General features: G+C 39.6%; 1 protein-coding gene across 1 annotated transcript in view; it reads left to right on the top strand.

Annotated features, from left to right (window-relative positions):
- Positions 1-5,522: 5,522 nt before the first annotated feature.
- Positions 5,523-24,299, top strand: part of LOC141949066 (transmembrane 9 superfamily member 2-like) — a 32,796-nt gene continuing 14,019 nt past the window's right edge. The window contains exons 1-10 of the mRNA XM_074882242.1: positions 5,523-5,768; positions 6,301-6,368; positions 7,675-7,768; positions 9,479-9,606; positions 9,828-9,957; positions 12,242-12,369; positions 15,126-15,237; positions 17,650-17,729; positions 18,660-18,768; positions 23,064-23,196. Coding sequence (XP_074738343.1) covers positions 5,652-5,768; positions 6,301-6,368; positions 7,675-7,768; positions 9,479-9,606; positions 9,828-9,957; positions 12,242-12,369; positions 15,126-15,237; positions 17,650-17,729; positions 18,660-18,768; positions 23,064-23,196 — 1,099 coding nt within the window. The 5' untranslated portion in view covers positions 5,523-5,651. The remainder of the gene's footprint in view (positions 5,769-6,300; positions 6,369-7,674; positions 7,769-9,478; positions 9,607-9,827; positions 9,958-12,241; positions 12,370-15,125; positions 15,238-17,649; positions 17,730-18,659; positions 18,769-23,063; positions 23,197-24,299) is intronic.

The following is a 24,299-nucleotide window of genomic DNA, read 5'->3' as shown; positions in this document are numbered from 1 at the left end:
AATAAAGTAATGTCTGCTCATTAATGTGAAACCCAGCATTAAGGAGTTTTATTCCCGATTTTGGTGACAGTCCCCGGTTTGATAACTGGATGCCAACGGCCGGTCCCTGCGCATTCCTGGGGATCTGTGGTGTGGAGGGATGCCTGGCAGGTCTGAGGAGCTGGTCTCCAGAGTGCAGCACCTGCATCAGTTGTGGCAGGGCACCGGGGGGGTTTTCCTAGGGCTTTTCAGAGGGTATCCATGCTGCACAGTAGGCAGTGGGTCTCTTGCTTGTACACAGCAATAATCCCTTTCCTTACAGACACCACAGCATGCCTTCATTGAGAAGTTCCTAGGGCTGGCTGCGCTCTACAACGAACCTGGTGGGAGCTTGTGAGAGACTGAAATGTCAAATGATTGTCTCAAAGCCTGCTTGTGTGTGTGCTTTGAGCCACGGGGTGGTGTAAGTAATGCCTCCAACATTCATCGAGGACCAGCTGTGGCCTTTGTAATTAGTCTAAGGAACACCCAAGGAAGCAGGAGTATATGGAAGGATGCACCCTCTCACTCCCTTTCAGTTGTATTGACAAACTCCTTAGATAAGCCTCAAAGAGGGGGAAACGTGGACTGAATGAAACCGAGTGTTTCCCATCAAGCACAAGGACTGCTGATCACTGGCTCCACTGTGTAAACCCGATACTTTGTGGCTCTATTGTGTACGCCAGATGCCATGCATGCCTCGCAAACGGCTTTGCCACTTCACCAGTGAGGAGGTGATAAGAACTGATAAGAGGTGATCATTTTTGCCCCAGAAGCCAGATGATTGCTCAAGAAGCATAAAGTCAGCAAATCTGTGGGAATTGAGACAAAACCAAAAGTGGGCAGGGCGAGCACAACCACTTCTCAACTGGACAATGGGTGGTGCACCCCATTCCCCCTCTTTATATGTGCAGAACCCATGCTCCACCTTTTTTCTCGTCTCTCATGGAAATGATTTCGCGGAATACCTGCCTCTCTTTGTCTAGTATGCAAATCAGCTGATAAGATGAGCTTAAAATGTGACAGAGAACTTTGCTGTTTGTACACCCACCACTGAAGAACTGAAGACCAACAGGACTCTGCTGGATCCATGGTGGTGATTATTCTTGCAACTCTATTCTGGATGCTTGCTTGATTTCTTTCTTTTCCCTCCATTCTAGCCTATCATTACCACTCTTCACTTTTAATAATAAAAACTGTTTTGGGTGTATGGCATTTGACCTTGTCTGTGACTTAATCTTGCTTTTGGGATCATATTGAAACCTTCTCCAACATTGGATCAGGACAGAGCTAAAAGGAACAAAATGCTGCCTTTCCCACCTGTATCTACTGCCCTCCCGACCCCTTCCTGTGCTGCATGGAGCAGTAGGAGGGGGTGGGTGGGGTTGAAGCAGCCAGAAACAGTGGTGTAGTCTCCTAAGGCTGCGTTGGCCTGTAAGAGTCATAGGAGACAAAGAATATGGTCCACCAGCATATTACCTTATCCACTTTCTTAACATGTGGGATGGACATTGCTCAACTTCTCTGGGACTTCTCCCCTGTGGTATTCCATAGACCTTTATTTCTGAGAGGTGCCACAGAGTCCATAGACTCTACTGGTACTGCCCAGTGCTGCTACAGTTGCGGAGCTGCATAATTGTTGCATCCTGATAAAAGAACATCAGACTCTGTTCTGATTTTCAGCTTTTCAGTCTCCTCTGCTCAGATACTGATATTCAACTGCTCTTTGTGTTAGGGAAAGCAGAAGACAACATTGCTTCAGACTACCTCATAGACCTGCTGAGAATACAAAAGAAGGTAGCTCTCAAACACTTCTCTAGACTGTAGTACGTACTTAAAGATGATCACCTTTCCCGCATAGATGCTAAGAGTTTCTGGATGCTGTTACTGTGCATGGGAAAAGGGAAAGATGACCTGTAACGAAGTGGGAGGGCACTGCACGTGATAACAATGCAGTTGCTGAAGAACGGCATAGCTAGATACTCATCCAATTATCATATGAAAAAAGGTTCAAATTCTAGTTTCAATACAAAAGAATTTAAATCTCAGATCCTCCCTGCAATGGATAGTGAAAATTACAGCGAATTGTTAGTCTGGTAAGAAACATGCTAAAAATATTCTCCATCTATATCTGGAGTCTCAGTGTGCATCTATGACCTACAGTAGTGTATTTGCTGACTTCTCCCAAGTAATTGGCAGATAAGTGAATGCAAACTAAAGTCTCTTTTTTCTCCTCTGATTAAAAAGTAAAATATTTCATTGGTAACTCCAGGATTCATTTTATTAACATATACTGTACATGTAGCTAGATGGGATTGGATGAACATAATTACACTTGAAACAGCATTTGAATGTAACTGCTGTAATTGTATTAGGGCCAAATTCTTCTGGCCTTTGACCTAAAAGATACCTTCATCAGGCTTTTCATCAAAACCTTAGTTCCATCTGCACTGCAAACTGGAACAGTATTTTACTGTATTCCACTACATAGTTTACGCATGGTCTTGCTCCAAGTTCAGTAAGACAGATCTTTTTCCTAGAAGATTACAAGATATATAAATCTTTCTATTTTTCCCTGTTCTCTCCTTCTTTTTTTTCTTTTTCTTTTTTGTAAGTTTGAATTTTTGTAGAAAAACTACAGAAATCTTCGGAAAACAAACAGCAGTCTGAATATGTTTCATTCAGTAAGAAGTTCAAGGCTGAAGAGCCATGATAGTTTCCTTTGCAAATGACCTCCCAACTTTGAATTTTCTGATAGGAAATGAAGATAGTAATGAGTGGTCCTAATACTGGCTCCTACAGAATAGGAAACAGACTTAGATGGGATAACTGGGCAAACAGAGACCAGAAAAACTCTACCAACCTTTACACAGAAGACAGTTGCTATCTAACTAGCATAGATAGAGTCATTCTTGCATTATCACAGCTTAGAAAATTTTCCTTACATTTTTAAAAGTAGAAGAAATGCAATTAAGTATGTTATTTATAAATGCACTGAAGTGCTAAGGCTTGGACAGCAGGCCCAAGCCAGAGTTGACCTATAGATGAATCCTGTATATTTTATAACTGATAACCATTGTGCTAGTAGGTATTGTACTAGGTTATAACAACCCACTTATGCTGATGTAAAAAGTGCTAAAGCGTTGAAATACTGAAGCCTGAACAACAGGCCCTGAGCCAAAGCTGCTAACTTAGCATGTAGTCATTAACAAAATATGTAAGCTCACTAGTGAAAGATGCAGCTTAGACAGAATATAATCAGCAGTGAGGAGAAAGGCCAAGAGAATGTATACAACTTTCCTTTCTCAGCCTTGTTCAAGGCTGAGAACCCAAGTATTTGGCCTTGTTAGAAACTCCCTTGGTTCTCACCCCCGAGCCCTGGCCAGGCTTTGGGTGGAATCCAATAGGAGAATGAAATCAGATATTTTCCGCTCAAAACAAAGGTGCCAGTTATTCTGGCTTGCCGATTTTTGGTATATAAGGCTGGACCCGCTTGCAGCGACTTTGGATGCCTCACCTACGGGTGGACACACCGCATAGGACTTCCCACTTGCCGGGACAGGCTCTCCAAATCCTCACTGTAACCGGGGCTCCCCAGCGTCTGCGGATCTGGATGATGGTAACGTATGCAAGTGGTGATGGATCTTTCTTAATCACTATTCTCTCTCTCGTGTAGTAATGATTTGATGCATTACCCTGTATTTTCCTATTTGTTTGCTTTAAGTGCATTATTCTGTCTTTTTCTTACTGCATGTTTTCTGTATTACTGTTGCATTATTTAGTTATCACTAGTAAAATAGCCTACTCTTTTCACTCTGGTGTCTGAGTTTAATTGGTATCCTTAATCAGCAAAACACCCACATACATATAAGCTGATCCCTTCATGCCTTTTCACTGATAACCACAAAAATGAGGCCACTAGATGGGAGAGGTGGACAACATTCCATGAGGGTAATATTTTATGAATTTTTATGGTAGCTTTCACCTAAAATGTCACTCTCTTCAATGAATCCTATGATGTTTAACAATGTAGTTGAATTTACACTACAAACTTGTTCATACAGAGGGCAGTACTTTGGATCTCCCTTGTACCATGCTGTGTATATTCATCAAACATACTGGCCTTTTACCAAGTTCATTATACTTTGGGTTTAAACTGGATAAAGGGTTCAGGAGAGCTGGGGAATGAGGACTAATGAATACATAAATAATCTGATCACATAAGTCTCATTCAGAATGAATAAAAAAGGGAATGTAATTCCCTCTAGATATATGGTCAAAAACTAATAACTGAAAAGATCCATTTAATACTCTCATGACAAAGAGCAATTTTCTAGGCAGCTGTCAGTTGATAGGTATTTGTAGAAATTCAGCATTTTTCCTCTGTAGAACTCGGACTAGAGTGGATGAGAACAGCACAAAATAATTGTTTCTGGAACTGACTTTGTCAACCATTTCTGAACTGGAACTCCCTAACATGCTTCTCCCAAATCACCTGTTTGGGATATAATTGTGGCCCCTTTCAGTTTAGCAATACCAGGTGGATCACAGGTTCCTAAGACATAGCTGGAGCTGCCTGAAATGACAACTCAAATTTTCCAGGCTCAGCGGAAAAGACACAAGATAAGCAATTACTATGCACCCTTTATTCTTCCTCCTTTTGCCTGGTGCCATCCTACGGTAAGGGCAACTCACTGCTGATCGATGAGTTTGGTAAAGTTGTTGGAGGTTTTGCAGGGGTAATGCAAATGTAGTGTCACAGGTTGGAAACCAGAGTGGCAACAGCTTCCCTAAATAGGAAATACAGAGAGGAAGACGGAGGTGTTGTCTACCCAGTATCAACAGCAATGCCTTTAGCACAATTATCTTGGACAGCAGTGCATATCTGTCTCGCCATGGTAGCACGGAGCTTGGCTTGCAGCCATCACCGTACTTATCCTGCTTCTCAGACAGGTTTTGCAGCTGTCCCCGAGCGCTGCTCCTGCCATTGCCACCTGAACGAGCCAGCCTGGAGCTTGGCATCACGTTCGTGGCACCTCTGTGGCCGCGTTGTAGCAAGGAGCCACGGGACACCACAAGCTGGTGTGCATCCCACTGCCATTGGCTGCAAACATCACAAACTGCTAGACCAGACATCAAAAAAATCATCAAGTGTAATTCTTAAAAGTCACAGATGAAGGTTGTAATACAAAATCTTCGATTTCTACCCCTAATTTCTGAGCTGGTAAGATCCAGTTTAAGTCTTTCAATGCTATTTTGGGGGCTAACACCTTAAAAAACGTTCCGGTACGAGTCACCACAGGGGACTTTGGGGAAAAAAGGCTGAGTTGAGCGTGGAAGGCAACAAGAAAGGAAACCACCTCCGCACCGAGAGAGAGGCGACACCCCGGCTAAACGTCCCGCAGCCAAGAGCGGCCTCCGGTAGGAGCAGAGCCGCCCGCCTCAGGGTGCCCTCCCTCAAGATGGCGCCCAGAGCTTCACCTCCTCACCGCGCAGGCGCCGCGGCCCCAACGCGCTTGTGACGCCGCCGCCACCGGCCTCCGCCTCGGCTGAGGCCGCCTCTGCAAGGCGCTGGCCGGGGAGTCGGGGCTGCAGCCTCGGCTCATGGTGCCTTCGCCCCTTCAGGCTGGAAGATGAGGCTGCTGGCGGTCGGACTCTTGCTGGTGGCACCCCTCTGCGCCGCCTTCTACCTGCCCGGCTTGGCGCCCGTCAGCTTCTGTGAGGAGGGCGAGGAGAGCGAGGGCTGCAAGGTGAGAGCCCTCCCGGGAGGGCCCGACACGGGCGTCCGTCCCCCCCGCGCCGCGGAAACCCCGAGCGGGGGAAGGGTTTCAGCGGCGAGGGGGGAGACCGCTGAGTACTCCCCGCCCCGCTGCGTGCGGGCTCCGGCCGTTCTCCCTCAGGCGACAACCTTTGCTCCGGGAAGCTAACCACCCCGCGCTCCCTTTCCCTTGGTGCACCCGGTGGTTTTTTTACGGTGAAACCCTCCCCTTTTCCCGCTGAACTTTTCAGCCGGCGGCGGGAGGGTCCTTCGCCGGTGCTTCGTTCCTTGGTGCAGCCTCCTGTGGCGGCGGCGCTGCCGGGGGGGGGCGGCTCTGGCGTGGCCCAGTCCGCGGCGGCGGTCGGGGCCTGTCAGAAGTCTGTGGTAACTCCGCCGTGGGATAGTGAGCTCCGAAACTTGTAACAGCTCTTGCCAGCTAGCGATGCGATTCGTGTTGGCCGCACATCTGTTTTTGCAAGTCTGTATTTTCATACTTTTTCTCCTCCTGCCCTTCCCTGTTTCAGTCACTAATCGAGCTCTTCGTGAACAGATTGGACTCAGTAGAATCGGTTCTGCCGTATGAGTATGATGCGTAAGTACATCGCAACAGGCTTTCAGAAGCATTTGGAAAGCCTGTTTTCTGTTCTCAGTGCAGCGCTGCAACTCCTGATACAGTATGTGTGTTTCTTGTAAGCAGTATTTGGAATGTAGGGATGGAAGAATAAATCCAGTGCTCAGCGGCAGGAATGAAATACGAGAAGGTGGAAGTGATGAAGGTCACACCTGTGCCTCCTGACCGTCCTCTGTTATGGTTAAAGAGAAGGTTGCTGCGTTTCAACGGGGCGCATTTTTTTGAACTGAGTACTAGATTTAGCATTGACTGATACGTTTGAAAGTTCTTCCTGTTAGTCAAGTCTAGGAAGACGGGAGCTTCCTTGTTCCTGGCAACTAAAAGAAATTGGAAGAAGTCATTGGTATTTTTCCTTTTCCCACCAAAGCTCTGTATCTGATTCTCATTTTTTTACTTTGATTCTAGTCTGTGAAAATTATTACCTGCTTTTGCGGATATTTATAGGCCTACAAAGCAGTGGTACACATTACGGTTTGCAGCCTTGCTGTTGGGCATACAGAAAAGAGAAACTTGCAGGTGTTTTAGGTCTTACTCTGTGCAGTAGAACAGTAGCAGCAAGACTAGAGACTAGCTTGAAAAGCTCATGGTGTCTCTATTTGCATTAAACTTTATGGAAGCCATTGAATTTAGGATCACTTATTGAGGAAAAGTACTTATTCTTTGAAGATAAATGATTTTTTTTTTTTCTCCATAACATACTGCTACCCATGTTCAAATAACAAAGATCCAGAATGGTTACGTTCTCTCTCCCATATTCAGCTGTTTCAGCCTGTATGTAGTTGAAAAGAATTGGTGAATGGCATTTGGCAGTGTGGCACATTAATATTAAAAGCACTTCCCTTCTTTGGAACATGTTTCATGTTAAATACTATTTGTAAAGACTCCTTTAAGAAAGGGGTCTAGTTGTTTTTCTGAAACTTTTTTTTTTTTCAAGAAAAATGGGCAGTCCATAGCATAGTCTCTTTTTTCTTAACATGAAACATTCCATTGTTTCTTTAAATTTGAAAAGTGTTCTTGGACTAAGCATCGTGCATTTTGTTAAAGATATTTCAGATTTGCTATATCTTGGTTGAAATTGATATCAAAATAGAAATATTTCTATATAATATATGTCAGATTTTTTTGCAAAGGTAATCAAATTTTTACTAATAGTGACTGACCCACCAAAAGAAATATGAAAACTGTCATATTAAGGACATAACTTACAGTTTGTTTACAGTTCTATGTCAATTAAAAATTAAAGGTAATATTTTCCACTTTTTTCTAGTTTTGACTTCTGTCAAGATATGGAGGAGAAAAGACCATCAGAAAATCTTGGGCAAGTGCTGTTTGGGGAGAGAATAGCATCATCTCCATATAAGGTTATTTTATCCCTTGAAGTTGAACCTGTTTAAATTTCATAGCTGTTGTTCTGATGGCTGTAATACGCAGATGTAGCTGAAGATTTGATGATTGTGTGATTATTTTTATTTATTTTTTTAAATGCAAGCTTTATAGTGTGTATGTATTAAAACCAAAACCACTCCCACCCCAAAGGCATCTTAGGGTGGCTAATTAAAGTTAGACAGCTGATCCAGTCATCACTCTTCTTTCCTGTTCCTCTGTGGTAGACAAGTCCAGAAACTGTATCTTAAGCAGTTCTTTAGCAGCTGGGTGTATAGTGTGTTAGGTGATCTGAAATCATTATTTTTTTAAATGTAGTATTGGAACTGGTGGTTCAGGAACTGTTTCATATACTTGTAGTATTGGGCAACTTCCAGAGTGGGAAGGGGAAGTCCAGTTGGGGCTCACTTCCTGCTTTTCCTTGCTTGTACAGACTTAACATCTGTTGTCTAAAACCAAATTTTTCATTGTTGATGCATGTCACTTGAAACCTTCTGTAAAATAAATATATGGAGGTATTTTATAGACTAAGTATGTAATATTTTTCTGTCTCCTGCCCTGTGTTAGACATGCTACATTTGGTCATTGCTAAAAAGGTGTACAATCAACTTGGGAAAATTATTAGCAGTCGAGATACGGTCAAACACTGGCTCTTAATGCTTGAAAGCTGTGTACTGTTCAAGTGCAGTTTCCAGATGGGATTTGCTGGTGAAACTGAAAACTGGACTATGTTTGTGTGTGAAGGTTGCTAGATAATCCAAATCCCTGTGAGCAAAAGAGGCAGCAGAGTTTCCCAGTCTGCTGCTGCTCGGTCATTAGGGACCTAGTCACATCTTTTCATAGTACTGTTAAGGAGGTGATGCCTCCTCCCTCGTGTAAACTGCTTCTAGAAGTCTCTTTTGACTCTGAACTAGTGTAATTTTAAGTCTTCTGACTTCTGGCCACAAGAAGCTTTTAAATATGTAGCATAATGGGTCATTTGGGGTGGATACCCACTGAATAGATTTAAGTATTATAACAATTACTTGTTTGAAATGGCTGCATGCTACAGTAATTAGAAAATGCTGTGATTTGTTAGCACTTAGGCCTTGATAAAGTTAGAATTTTCAGTCATGTTTTGAATGTGTTAGCTCACTAACAGGTAAATACTAACTGGGTCAGAATAGAAGTTTGATACACAAATGTGAGCATATTTGTTTTAGGAGGTATCTGCACTTGAAGCTTTTATGTTGTGCAACTTGTTGCATTTTTGGCAGCCTTGTCTAATAACTTAGTCCTCATGGGGAAACACAGCTAAAATTAACATGAAACATTCAGAAAGGGTGTAGTTAAGAACCTGTTTTAGCAGATGATGAAATTACCAAAATAAACCAGACTGGTAAAAGAGAAAAGCAATACCTTTTCTACTAATTTTCAGATTTCAGTCCTCAGGGTTTATCTGGAGGTAGCTTATCTGGGCTACTGAAGAGATTTTTAGCAATGTGAAAGGGATTGTTGGTGCTGCTAATACATAAATCTTGACATTTAGGTTAAAGCTGTTGTACAGGAAATTCTGGTTTTAGAAACTCTTATAGCAAGAAAGCGAAGCATCTCAAAAATGTCAGCTGTACCTGAAAAAAAAAAGACTCTAAAATTAGATTTTTTTGAAGAAAAACTGAAATTACTCTTTTTATGTGCTTTTTTAACAGTTCACTTTTAAAAAACAAGAAACATGCAAGAAGGTTTGTACAAGATCGTATGACCCAGGAAATAGTGCTGATAAATCCAAACTGTCTTTTTTGAAGAAAGGAATGCAGTTGAATTATCAGCATCACTGGTAAGCTGAGATATGTGCTTGAGGTTGGGGGTTTTTTTCTGCTTTTTTCACATTGTTATCTATGTTATAAGTGGTTGCTTTTTTCTTTCTATGTGATAGTTGTCCTCTACTGTGCATCTTGTGGGTGCTACTGAAAACTATGTGCATTACGTGAATGTTAAATGTCAATGTAAAATAAGGTGCATCCCTTTCTGAGGACATATTCTTTGATTTCTGTCTAGGATTATCGATAACATGCCTGTGACGTGGTGCTATGATGTGGAAGATGGACAAAAATACTGTAATCCAGGATTTCCGATAGGATGTTTTGTTACTCCAGATGGTAGAGTTAAAGATGCTTGTGTTATAAATGTAAGCGGTGGAAATTTTTTCGTTAGTATAGCAGATGTAATTTCATTTACAGTTTTATTTTTAAGCTTTCTTTTCCTGAGAAAGAACAGATACCCTTGTAAACATGTTTAATGTTCAGAATGTAGGCATTGACAAAGCAGAATGCTGCTTCTGTGTGGAGCGTCTCACTGATACAATTGTCCAAAAAAAAAGTTCATATATGTCTTTTGATCAATATAGATAAAGCTATAAAACAACAGTATTGGTGTTTAAAAGCCTTAGAAAATTGAGTTTTTGCTCTGAAACTTCAGGTGTATCCATCCTTGTACCTATCAATTCTTCACCCATGTTGTATTTGTGTGCAAGACCTTCATTTATCAATATCAGATAGAAGCTTTCTAGTGAAGACCTAGAAATGAGCACTGTGTTCTAGTTGCAAAAGTTATGTCTAGCACAGTTTACAAGTTATATGTGTCAGGGTTTTCCCAGATGGCTGGAAGATAACAAACACAGCTGTGATAGGGAAAGAATTATATTGACAACAGTTTAAAATGTGTCAGTCATCCTGGGAGTTTCATGTTGAACTAGTACAGTTACAGATAATAGTGACACAGTTTTATCTCTCCTGGGGTGAGGGACCACACTCCCCTCACTGAGATGCTGTCTGTTGTGACTCTGCTCTGCCGTATGACATACTGCTTGTATGCAGTGCAGTCAATTTATTTGTATTCAGCAGGTCTGATGCTTCTTGGAAGCGATGCACTTACTGTGCACGTTCAGTTTACTCTGTCTACAGTCACCTTCCAACTCGGTTACTCCTCAGGCTCCCTAGACTATTCAGAATGGTCTGTGAATTGAATAACCTGTCCCAGTTAGGTGTTCAACTTTATTACTTTGTATGTGACGTTGTTTTTATTGGTGTATGTTGTGTTGGAAGCTATCTGGTACACAGAAAATGGTTGTAGCAAAGTCAGCAACTTGGATGAAAAGTTGTTTTTTTTATGAGGAGGCTTTCATACATAGGCATCGATGATTGAATTTCCTAGTGATTGTTTAGGGAACCTGTACTGTGTACCCATGAAGTGCTGTGCAGATCGTGTGTGCTAGCTGTGGTGTGTACTCTGCCAGCATAGTTGTCATACCCTGCATCAATTTTAGTCTGTGAATGCTAATCGTGATGAGAATGTTGCATAGTGTAACGCTGGAGGGATGGTTGTTACATGGGTAAATAAGGATGTAGCACTGTGGATATGACTGTAATCTCTGGGCTGAGCTGAGGAATGTCATCCTCTTTTAGAAGTATAGCCAAATATCTATTCCAGCAGACATAATTACCTCTTTGGAAATGAGTGCAGGAAAGGGGTTGTTATCATGAATAACTACAGTTTGTCCTTGCATTTATGCAACTGGTGAGCTATATTGTCACTTTAACTGCTGCTTTGGAATGGAGGAAACAGGTACCTAAAGATGGGTTTATAGTATGACACAGGTATGATTCTGGTCTTCTCCCGATGGGAATCTTGATCATAGTGAAAGAAGAGGAATCCAGATAAGTTTAACGCAAGATACCTTCATATTTTGCTGGGAGCAGGCAAGGGGTGGAAGTTGTATGGCAATTGGAAATTGGCTAATATATACAAAAAATAAAGGTTGGTTGTTTTTTTGGGGTTTTTTTTCGGTTTTTTTTTTTTTTTACTTGGAAACTCAACTAGCAGTCTGTCACCCTGGTCCACTAATTAAATTTAAAGTTTTTTAAACAATGACAATGTTGAGGAGAAAAGAAAATCCATGTCAACTTAATTGACTCTGGTATCGTCTGAGCTTTATATAATTCCTCATAATTTCAAAGTCTGAAAGGATAGTGATGACAAAGCAGAATAACTACTGAAGGTTAAAGGTAGTTTTTTGAAGCAGAACCTGGTTTGTAAGCTGTGGTAGCTGGAGCGTCTACCAAGAAGACTGTGGTGGTGGGGGAAATCGTGAATCTGAATTACTTGTACTTTGAATAACTACATCTTTGAACCTGTTTTGGCAGCCTTTTGTGCTAAATACAAAAATGGTGTCGAATACATTTAAATTTTACTAGTAACACAGATGTGATACTTTAGTTGGTTTCTATTTGTATAATAGAATATAGAGAAGAAAATAAATATTTTGTATAGGTATATTAAAAAAAGGTGAATGTTGAAGTATTTCCCTTTTTTCCTCGCTCCTTCATTGGACAGTTGTCTCATTTTAAAGTTCTTGACTGCTTGCGCCCTCTCCTGTTGGAGAAATTTCTCAATCTCTTCATGATCTCTTGTAGTCAGAGTTTAACAAGAAGAACACTTTCTACCTCTTCAACCACGTTGACATAACAATCATGTACCATAGTGGGAAGGATGAAAACTGGCCTGGTGCAAGACTGGTGATGGCGAGACTGAGACCGCAAAGGTAATTATGCATTAAAGCAGCCAGTTCTACTACTAGGGAGTCCTCTAACAGTAGCTGCAAACTTAGAAATGGTGTTAGTAATTTCTGAGGAACTGGTTATTCTGACTTCTGGTAAAGCTTTCAGTATACAGGTTCATGGCTGGAACAAAGAGCAGTTCCATGACTCTAAATGTCATTTAGCTTTGCTTTCAAAATGTTCCCCAAAGTCCCTCCTGATGGATAAACTGCTTATGCAGACTTCTAGAACCTGACACAAACAATAGAAACTTTCTCATGTTTTTATTGATTTGCAGCTGGGTGTGCATTACTTTCTTTTAAAAGACATGTTTTCAGATACTCTGAGAAACATCCTTTAACTGTGTGATGGTTTCCCATGTCTTCTCTCTTATTAGTGCTGCATTGCCTCCCAAATATACTTTGTCTGAATACATAGTATTTGTGCAGGTGTACTTTCTTCTGTGTTGGTTTGGATATGGAGGTATAAGTAAATATCAAGTTAATACTGGTATTCAGAACAACAGATGATGACTGATTTCCTAAGAAGACTAACTTATTTTCTTAAACAGTAGCTTCTTAGTTTCTGTGTTGACCAGAGAGGAGACGCAACAGTTCAGAGGTCAGAAACAGACTGAAGCGACTACTTTGGCCTCTCGTCAGTCTGTTCATGCACAATTCGTATTTACCTATATTTGAAAACTGCAGTCCCATTTATAAGATTTCAAAGTAGGTTGCTTTTTTTTTAGCTAAGCTCTTCCCTCTTTTCTACAGAGATTAAGTACATTCTTAAATTACGCTACCACATTTTCTCAAGTCGTAGACATGTATGGTGCAGCATGACTCAGATATACTTGTTTTTTCTGTGGCAATGGTATAGTGTGTTTTTAGGGAGTTATACTTGCTATGCAAGTTTATTCCTTCCATTTACATGTGCTCTGAGGTGGTAACAGGAAGTTTTTACCAACCTTCTCCATTTATAAGTTGCATCCTGAATGGTTGAAAAATGAGAATTTGTCTTTTCACCAGTAGCGCAGACCACAAGGGGGCACAGGTCGGTTGCGCATAATGTTAATTTTGTCACTCTCTGATCTGGTGTTTTGCTTGGTGTTTTGCTTCAACCTTGAAGTTCTACTGATTTGTGGTTGGAGCAACCTAGGCCTTTCATGAAAGTTTTTATTATCTTGTGGCTTCACTTAGTTGTTGACATATAATAATGTATGTAGGGTAGAATTGTTTATCTAAATTAGGTAAATACAAGTTGCCCAAGACAGTATGAGAGGGAAGCTATTTTCCAGTGTTGGAGGAGGTTCACAGGAATGAATTAAAGAAACCTTAAGGTTTGCTTGGACTTTGTGCTTCTATAGCTGCAGCACTTCTAAGGTACTGCAGAGAAGGGTATGCGTATTTGAATTTTAGAATGTAGAGTGTTCTGAGTTGTTCTATATTTTTCAGAGTACACAAGACTGATGAGAGGTGAAATTAGACAACTTGTATAGGAATGGAAGGGTTCCCACAGTCATTTCATAATAGAATCATCATCATCGTTGGATGGTGTGGGTTGGAAGGGACCTTAAAGATCCATCTAGTTCCAACCCTACTCCCCATCTTTTCTGTAGCCTGCCTGAAGTACTGGCAGGCTGCTGTAAGGTCTCCCTGGAGCCTTCTCTTCTCCAGGCTAAACAACCCCAAGTCTCTCAGCCTGTCCTCACAGGGGAGGTGCTCCAGCCCCCAATCATCTTCATGGCCTCCAGACCCTCTCAAGTGGGTCCATGTCCTTCTGATGTTGGAGGCCGCAGAGCTGGACACAGCACTGCAAGGGAGGTCTCATGAGAGTAGAGGGGGATTTCTTTTGCCCCAGTGTTTAAAAAAAAAAAAAAGTAATTAAAAAAAAAACCACCTCCCAAATCCACCAAAATAAAATAAACACCCTTCCCCCAATGAAACTTGAGGGCAGGTGAAGAACCTGTGGGAGATTGCTAAGAAGTTCTCTGTTTTCCTTACTGACAAGCACACACTGAGGTTAAGTCCCTCACCACTAATGCAGTCTTGTTAAAATGTAGAAGGGAGGTATGAAGGCAGAGGAGGGGTATTTTGTGTTAAAACTTACCATCTTAGCAGGTAAAGATCTCCAGACTTCGCAGCCTGGTTAACCAAGCACCGTTTTAGTTTAGGACTAGGACTTCATTCTGATCATAGCAGAAAAGTGGCTAGGTGAAATGACATCCCATAACCTTTAGAGATCTGCAGTTCTCATCTCCCACATGCTTAGCAAACAGCTTTACCTGTAATGTTCTCAAATGCAATGCCTGAAGTGTGAACAGATACTAACTGAATGTAGGATAGTGATCCAAGACCCAAATCCCTAGGGGGTTTCCTGTGGGGTTTTTAGCTCTCACCGCAAATGCTCCTGAGAACTAATACTCAGTTCTGGTGTGCCTTTAAGGCTGTTACAGAAATTCTGAATAATGATACCTAATTAAAAACATGATTTTATTTTTCTCATGTTATCTCTAGCTACAGGCATGAGTATTAATAACATACATTTTAAGGTCTTTGACCTTTGTTGGTGGAAGAACAGAAAAGCAAGTCCTCAAAGAAGTTGAATAGCTGGTACAAAATGATATACACAGCTCTCCTTGGTTTTGTTTTTGTTTTGTTTTTTTGAATAAAAATTTGTTTAATTACCTTAGAAAAGAATTTGTAAAAAATCATCCTGTAGAGCATATGCACTTTTATTTAACTTTTTTTCTTCCCCTTAGCTACAAACATACAGATGAGAACAACTTAAGTTGTGAAGGTCCACCTATGGAGATTCCTGGAGAATTCACCAATAAACTGAATTTGATCTACACTTACTCTGTGACATTTGAAGTAAGTATTGAATCTGTTACATGAATATGTAATTCCCCTAAAGAATGAAATCAAAACAACTGGCTAATTTGCTAATAGCCATAACTGGATTAAAGCAGTGTAAATACCATAAGATATTGTGGTCTTCTTGTGAAGCAGTTTTCCCAAAACCTGTTACTTTTCTGTTACTGTAGTTTAAGTGACACTTGGAATGTTAATAAAGACTTTTTTCTTTCCCTGTTTTATTACTAACAGAAAGGTAGTAGATTGAAAAACTGCAAGAGTTGTCTTCCTTGAGTGTGCTCTGTTTTCAGAGTTCAGGCAGAATACTGAGAGTCTCACGTTGAAGAAATGTTTATATTGTATTTGGAGACACTTTGTGTTAAATGTTGATTTTTAGCTTATTGTAAAGCTGATTTCTTTTTTTTTTGGTGAAATTGCAGGTTTTGTCTCATTTTGTATTGCTTTTATTCAATAGCTTTTTTTTGCATAGGTGGCCATTTATTTTTAGAGTTAATACTCTCATGTTTACTAATGCTTTATTCAGCCTGTTACGACTTAGACAGGAGGAAATTAGGCTTTCTTGCAACTGAGTCTTTACCCAAGCATGGAAAGTGAGCCTCCTGTGGGGGTGAGAACAATTTGATTCAAGCTCCTTCTAACCTTGGTACCCTGGTTCCAGTCTGTCCCAAAAGCATGGTTGTTTCCTCATGTAAGACACCAATCTTGCAGGATTTGGCTTGAGACCACCAGCTTATTTTGTATGGGCAGTCAAGCAACCGTCATATGATAACAGCTTTCATTCCACCAAATTGAATTTGATTTGAACCAATGACCTTGAGGTGCAAGGCTCTATATCCTGTTACTTTTCCCTGGAGACACGCCATCCTCCTTAGACTCTCTAATTTTGCCACATGAATGAGCCTCCTGTCTATTAACATTTATGTTTAAATCTTGATGATAAATTGCAATTTAGAATTGCGGTATGAGCTTTGTCTGGTTATTCACGCTATGTGTTAGGCATTTGGGCTACCTACTCCCCTTTTCTCGGGCGTGGAGCAGGCGAGGCTCAGCTGCTCTGGGTTTAGGCGCTTCCAGCAGATGGCACTCGGCACGTCTCAATCGCTGGGCCCTGCAAAACTGCTTGTTTTCTCCATTATCTGTTAGCCTTGGTTTAAATAATACCTGATGTGTTTTACTTTTTATTAGTAGTTTCAAAATAACTTAAAAGGGAAGTATTTATCAGTGAAAAGTATTTTTAAATAGAGGAACATTCGTTTCAGTAAGCCTGAATATATTACGGCCCTTTCTAACATGGCAGCTGACTTCTGCTGAGGGAGCAATGGTGTCTGCTTTAATTCATTGAAATGGGCAAGGTATTCAGTTCTGTGTATGTGAAAAGGATATGCATCCTGTGGCTAATGTTTAGTACACAAGCGTAGGAAAATGTAAGCATGTGAGCAGTTTGGTACTCCAGTAACAAACTTTAGACCTGCACTTCTGAAACTGTCCCAACTAGTTGTGAATTACTCATCAACTACTCACTGGGCTGATAAAGAATAACTTCTGGCAACTTCAGCCACCTTGTTGTGTTGGTGCAGTTCTTCACTATTACATGTTCTCAATCCAGAGCAAGAAACAGAACGTAAAAATTCTAGGCTGGAGACATAGTCTAAATTTTGCAAATTAACTACAAACTTACTAGCTGGTGAATAAACAGAGAAGTTCAGCAGAACTTCATGGCAGTCAGGAGATAGAATTTGGTAGCAGGACGGCAGGTGTACAGTCCATGAGACAAGCTGTGGAGGACAAGGCTTGGGTGTCAGAAAGAATCATCAGTTGTACAGCTCTTGCAGCAATACATGGTTTAGAGTAGGAGACAAGGGAGAATAAAAGTGTCTTTCGAAGATGAAAGTTGCTGAATGGTTTCTTCTTAAATCCTTCATGGGGATATCCGGAACTGAAAGTTGTCTGTCAGGAATTAGAGTGGAAAATAGCCTGTATGAGACAGCATTGTGGCAGAGAGTGAGGAAGCCTCTGCTAAATACATAAAAAATGACAAGAGAGAAAAAATCCAGGGGAAACTAGAAGCATACTGGTGGAGTATGTTAAACACAGTTGAAGTTTCAAGATCAGTGTGCTATGCTGGGAGTATGTTGTAGTGATGGCATGGTTGTTTTTCAGCATGCATTTGGGAGCTGCCAGCAGCTATATACTGAATCATGGAAAGATGAGGCTTGGTGAAGCCTCACTTGGAGGTAGATGATGTGGATAGGGGATTTCAATAAACAAGATACTCTCTGAGAGGCTCAAAGTTTAGATATTAGTGCTGAATGGAAGGTTTGTGGAAGAGATTTGATGTGCTTATTCCTTCTCAGAGACTGCAACAAACTTGTACTTGTTTCTATTAATTGGTATTTAATTTCTTCATAGGAAAAGAATAATATTAAGTGGGCTTCCAGATGGGACTACATTTTGGAGTCCATGCCACATACAAACATCCAGTGGTTTAGGTAAGAAATTGTGTTTTGTCAGTGAATTAACCTTGCAGGGGAGCACAAAGATTTCTTATTTGTGCTTCTAGGGATATATAACTTCTGCTGTGGTAGAACAAAGTCTGTTAGTTTTCAGGCAAGAAACTTTCTTGGTTTTATATGTGAAGTAACTTTTATCAGTCTTCCATCTCTTGGGAGCAACTGTAGTATTGCATTTCAGCAAAGGAATGCACCATTAGTGTCCAAAAGGAAAGCAGCTTCCATCGTTTTACTTTAGCATCTCCCTTCTACAGAACTTTTGAGACATTGCTGCTCTGCAGTGTTCTTACTGTTACTGTCTGGCTTTCTGTAACGCCAAGTAAGAGGTACATATGTGTACTGCGTGTTTTGTACTCAGCAGCTGCTTACAGTAAAAAGAAGGGCTTTTTTTAACGAGTAAAAGATGTATATGAAAAGCTCTTACTTATTTCCCTCTACCACGCAAATGATGTGAAGTATATAATTTATGTTGAAATGTTAGCGTTTTGCAATATAAAGTGTTTGAAAAGGCTTATCTACAAAATATTAAATGGCATGATGCAGGTTTCATTGGTTGATAGATATAAAACCTTGACAAAGTCTGCTTTAAGAGCTGTAGGTGTTTCACTAGGGAAATAACTTCTGAGCTATATGAGGAGGAAAATAAAAGCAATATGTAACTATCTTGAGAATTAAGCATATATCATAAAATACTATTCTCACTTCTGTCCCCTAAGAAATCATAAGGGTACACAATTTAAAACAGTTTATCTTCTCTGGGTGGGAAAATACTAAAAGGTCTGAATGACTTAAAGTTGGAATATCTAAGGCTGTTCCTCAGACTTGAGCTGTACATGTGGTATGAATTGGAGTGCATGTCCTGAAACCTGAGTAAGTGGATTGAAAGTTTGACTTTTTCTTTATCTACAGTATAATGAATTCCCTGGTAATTGTTCTCTTCTTATCTGGCATGGTGGCTATGATCATTCTGAGGACTCTTCATAAAGACATTGCAAGATACAACCAGATTGACTCTTCTGTGAGTAAGATTTACAGCTTTTACGTGAGCACATTTTTCTGGTGATAGTCGTTTCTATCGATTAGTTTTGAATACAATCTAAAGAGATATATAACTACCAAGAATTTGATATGTACTAATATATCTGGGAGTTAAAAATAGCTTCATTGCTGTTTCATCTTTTCTAACAGCAGCAATACGTGGACAGATGTGAGAGTTTTGCTTTTCTAGTGTCATTGCAGTGAACTTGCAGTATGTAAGGACAAACTTCAGGTTTTAGAAGTATGTGGAATGAATCACAGAAACTTTTTGGTAGTGAAGAAACTCGTATTTGAAATATAAGTTGCTTTATTCCAAGGAAAACCTCTTTTATTTTTTTAATAAGTACTTCCACAGTATACCAACAGCCACAAGACATAGTGCAGACATTGAAAAGTGTTCTGATGTTGGTTCACCATCAAGATGTGGCCATTGCTCCTGAGTCCTGTTGTTGCATTATGGAGTCAGTCTGGACATGTAGCTGGTGGTATGACACTGACCTAAGCAGTCAGTGTGTTATTTATGAAATCTCCATCCTTGGAGATACTCAAGCCATCTGGACATGGTTCTGGGTAACCTGCTTTAGGTGGCCCTGCTTGAGCAGGGAGGTTGGACAAGACGACCTCCAGAGGTCCCTTCCTGCATCAGCTGTTGAGTGATTCTGTGACTCTGGCAACCTGGATTTGTATGTAAGATTCTGCGTCAATGCAGCCCTGTTTTGAGTCACGTTATGTGGCCTTAGCACAGGACCTGTGCTTGTATCTGTTGCAGAGACATTTGTAGCACAGAAGCAAAGACTTTGCTACCCACGTTAGCATATTTTCTACCTAAAAATGTGTTTTATAGTCTGAACAACCAAACTTGTGAAGAGAACAGTTATTTTTATTGATGACTCTTTTCCCCCTCTTCAGGACATCAGGGATAAAACTACTGCAGTGAGCTATTGTCCCCATTTGTAATGAAGCTGCATTAGGAAGCTCGGCTGCTGTAATTTTCCCATTTCCAACATGGTATTTCTTTATAGTAAGCAAGCCTGCTAGCATGTGACTTGTGAAATTTGGAAAGTTTGTGTTCTAAATTTCATGAGAAGTATGATGCTATACAACTTCATAAAGTGATGTATTTAAAAAAAAAAAAACCCACAAACACAACCTGTATCAGGTAACTATTGCAGAAATGGTCAAAAATTAAATCAACAGCTAATAATGGAGTGAAATTAGTGTGAGATTCAGTAGTTGTCTTGCTAAATGTTATGGAAGAGATTCTGATCTACATAGACTAATACAAATTGATGGTGCCTTTTGTCTGTGGCTAGAAAGTGTGGTGGAATCACGTACTCTGTCTCCAGTTAGGAGATCGTAATACTGCCATTCATGTGCAACACGACTTCTGATTTCTAACTGCTAGAACTACTTGGTGTGTATATAAATGATTTTTTGTTGTTTAAATACAATTCTCCTGGTGATCACTGTGTCAAAGTAAAGCTGGTTTATCTGACTTAATATAACGACTGAAGCTTATTGCCATCCAACTGAACCCGTTGCGAGTTCTTTTGAAATATGTACTCCTTAAAAAGGGAAAGGGGCAGGTCCCTGTAGTGGCTTGCTACCATGATGGAAGAGAATATAACTGATGGTGAGTGAAAGGCTGAGTAAAAATTACTCTTTCTCATTGGTAAAAGTGGTATCTGCAAGCCAAAGGTGAGAAATAATGTCAGATACTACAAAGGTTTGAATTTTCACTGTTACTGCTGTGTATCTGGATAAAGAAATACTTTAAAATGCACAAAAATGTTTCATATTGGAACTAAAACATCTGAAAGTACTTTTATTCTTCTTTGTGGTTTTGATATTTAATATCTTTTGTTAATGCAAATCCAGACAGTAATTAAAGTGGAAGAATTTTCCACATCCTTTAACTGATAGTTTTTGTGAAGCTCTTGTTTGATCTCTCAATTAAATTATGTTCAATATCTTATACAGTGTTGTCTTTATTAGTTGGTTGTTCTTAATGTGATAGAGCAAGGCTTGTAGAAGCTTGATTAGTTTTTATGGATAACAGCAGGGATAGGTGTGACTTTCAAAAACCCACACTTTTTTATTTTCTTGCCAGTTGTAAGAGACTTAAAGATCTGTTAAATTTCAAGGAACTGATTTAAAAAGGTGTGAAATGATTGTGCAAAAGAGGACCTGAGGAAGCTGCAGTGAAGCAAATTAGTATCTCATGCTTAGGGAATATTGGTGGTTCTACTTGAAAAGAGATCGATGCACAAGCCACTGATTGTGGTCTTAGTATGCACATTTAACATTCAGCTAATACCAACTGGTTTTTAGTGTGATGTAGATTTAGTGAGACATACATTAATGAAGTGTTTAGAAATAGATTCCTGAACTGAATTTAAGAGAATTCATGTCAATATCTTTTCAACAGTGAGAGGTAACTGTTGTCCTCTTTGATCGTGACTACTTGAGTGTAGGAGACTTAAATCTTTGTTAGAATATTCTGAGAACTAAGCTAAATTAATGGATAACATGAGGAATGCTGCAAATTTTTAATTTAGTGTAATTTTTAGCATATTGGCCAAGATTCAAAACTATCTTTTTAGATGTGCCTCAAAAATTTATTTGTAACTATGAAGTGTAGCTTTCTTCTTGGATTAGTTGTACAATTCTTATCCTCATCTTTGAACGGTAAAGGTTAGCAATATAAAATAGTGCTGAATTCTTTAAAGAAAAGTGTGGAAAATGCTGACTCATAGCTAATTGGCCTGTAATGAAAGAATTTTATTAAAAATCCAGCTTTGAGATGCACATTCTGGCCTATAGGCCCATACAAGATCACTCAGGGGTTTCAATCTGCCAAGCTTGATTTCTCTTTATTTTTCTTAAACCAAGGTACTTACCATGTAGCTATGTGTTGTAAAGTTCATAATTGAACCAGAGGGTGTCTTTTGAGTGCATTGGCCAGATCAGGTGTCGATAAGAAATCTAATACCAGCCATTGCAAAGATATACATTTTCCTTGTTCTGTCAGGAACTAAAGTACTAAACATTTATTTCTGCTTAGTGTTCACCATTCTGAAAACAGATAAAGATTTCCTTCAGATGCTAACCTCTTAAGTTCTTTCATTCCTTACAACTACTTGGGAGAAGTCTTTCTTCTGTCTTACCTCAACTTTCTCATCATCATCATCACAATTAGTTCAAGTTCAGACTTACAGGAAAGCATGGTCTTTATGCTTCTTTAACCAAACAAACCTTTCTTTACTGATGTGTTGGAATTCTAGATACCTTGTATCATTTTATTTGCAGGTGTAGTTGTTTGGTTTTTTTATAAAGAGTTATCTTGTGTTTAATAGCTTTCAATTTTTGTATTCCACATTTCTGAGAGTCATTTCTATCCAACAAACACAAGCAGAGGTATCAGTATGGGGAAGGCAAAGATAATCTTCCAGGGTAAAAAAAAAAAAAAAAGACATAATCTGTTGCAAGTTAAGATGCTCTATATCATTTGCCAGTTTGGTCTGTATTCTTTCTACCCTGTTTTTTTGTGTGCTGGTGGTAAACAGTCCCTTGAACTAAACTCAGTACTCGTAGGTTGAATGAAACCTGTAGCTTTTCATTTTGTGAGGAAGAGAGTGGTCTCTTGAGATGTTGGTTATTTGTGGTCCTGTGGGTTTGGGCTTTTTTGTGAGGGGAGGTGTTTGTTTTAAGTGACTTCACTGAAAAGTTTTATTCTTCAGCAGTGGTTCCTTAGAGCCACTGGACTGAGCATCCCTCTTGTGCCATCCATCCGTTCACCTCTGGCAGTGGGACAAAGAGTACTTGCCCCTAGTGATTCTAGGGAGCAAACTTTCTTCTGGAGTACTGGGACCACTTCATTCTTTTCCAGTATTGTCATTGAGACCGAGTGTTTTGTAATGAAAGCAAAAAAAGATAAATGCTTGAACTAGATTGGAATGTTATAATCTAAGTTAAATTAAATGGAATGCTTTGGTTTAGTTTTAAATTTAGAATGATGTTATATGGTTTGGCTAATTACATTTTGTTTCTTCTTGCTTTAAGAGGTGAGTATTTTCTTGATAAATCCTGCCTTTTTCTTTCACTGAACCATTAGAGGGTTATAAAATCAATGAGTGATGAATCACATGCAATTAGTCTGTCTTTTGATGAACTTGCAGTTTAGATCCAACTTTAAATATGTATTTTGCATCTTGTTTGTATTAATTCACTACTGCATTATGTATCTTTGCTAAAGATATTGTTGATTTTATACAGGAAGATGCCCAAGAGGAATTTGGATGGAAGCTGGTTCACGGAGATGTGTTTAGACCCCCAAGAAAGGGAATGTTACTGTCTGTCTTTTTGGGCCAAGGAACGCAAATTTTCATTATGACATTTATTACTTTATGTAAGTAACTTTATTAAGGCGATGTGTTTTTAGTGTAATAGTGTAAGAAACAATTGATAGAAGCCTTCTTTTGGAAATAAAGTCTTTCCTTTAGTAAAATATTAATGCTGTTTCATAACAATAATCTAGACGACTTCAGTAACACTGTTTTAAGTGGTGTCATTCAAAATGTTGTGATATCTGGGCTAATTCAGATTCTTCATGATTGCAGAAATGAAGATTCCTTGTTACAAGTTTCTTTTTAGAAAACAAAAACAGTTTGTCGCGGTGTAAATTATCCAAGGATCCAGTAATGCAAGTTCAAAGACATGTAATCAAAGCTTTAATGTTCTTGGAACACTTTGTCTAATACATTTGACACAACAGCCTGCAGCCATGCAGAAATAAGAGCACAAATGCACGCCAATGGAATAATGCAGAGACAGCATTGAGATAATATGAGAGCCTACCATAAATAGTCATATATACATGTGATGATGTAACCTGTCACAAGTTGTTTTATTGTATGTTATCAACATATGACCATTCCTTTTATTACTGCACAGTAGAATTGGGAAGTATACTGGTATTTATTACAAAAGAATTTTTCAAATTCTGCTCTCCAGGTTTTAATTAGATTTTTTGGCCTTTCATAGAGGAGCTGCTTTTTTTTTCTATTCATTACATGATGCTATAAGATTAATAGAATTTTCTTGATGGGCTTGTCTTTTGGTGTTGAACACAACTCTTTAACTTAACTGTGATAGTTTACTGTGCAACCTGTATAGTATAGAAAGAAATTGTGGGGGGGAATCCTTTTTCTGTTTAAAACAAAACTTCCCACTAGAGATCACTGACAAACTCCTTTTCTGAGAATATTTCTGGGCTGGCCTCTACAATTAGTTCAGACACAGGCAGCCTTCTTTTAGTAGAGAGGTTTATTTTCAAGATAGTGCATTCTTGAGTAAAGTGTTGTCCGTCATGGTGGCTGAGAGTCTTTTGTGGGATTTCAAGCAAGTGACTCCATACCTCTGAGATCTTCTGTCTTCATACTTATTTTTACCTTAAAAAAGCAAAACAAAAAACAAACCAAACTAAAACCTAAAAAAAGCCCAATAACTTCC

This window comes from Strix uralensis, chromosome 13 (genome assembly GCF_047716275.1).
Source record: "Strix uralensis isolate ZFMK-TIS-50842 chromosome 13, bStrUra1, whole genome shotgun sequence".
Taxonomy (NCBI): domain Eukaryota; kingdom Metazoa; phylum Chordata; class Aves; order Strigiformes; family Strigidae; genus Strix; species Strix uralensis.
Note: the sequence above shows the minus strand (reverse complement) of the source record. Positions and strands in the feature narration are given on the sequence as shown.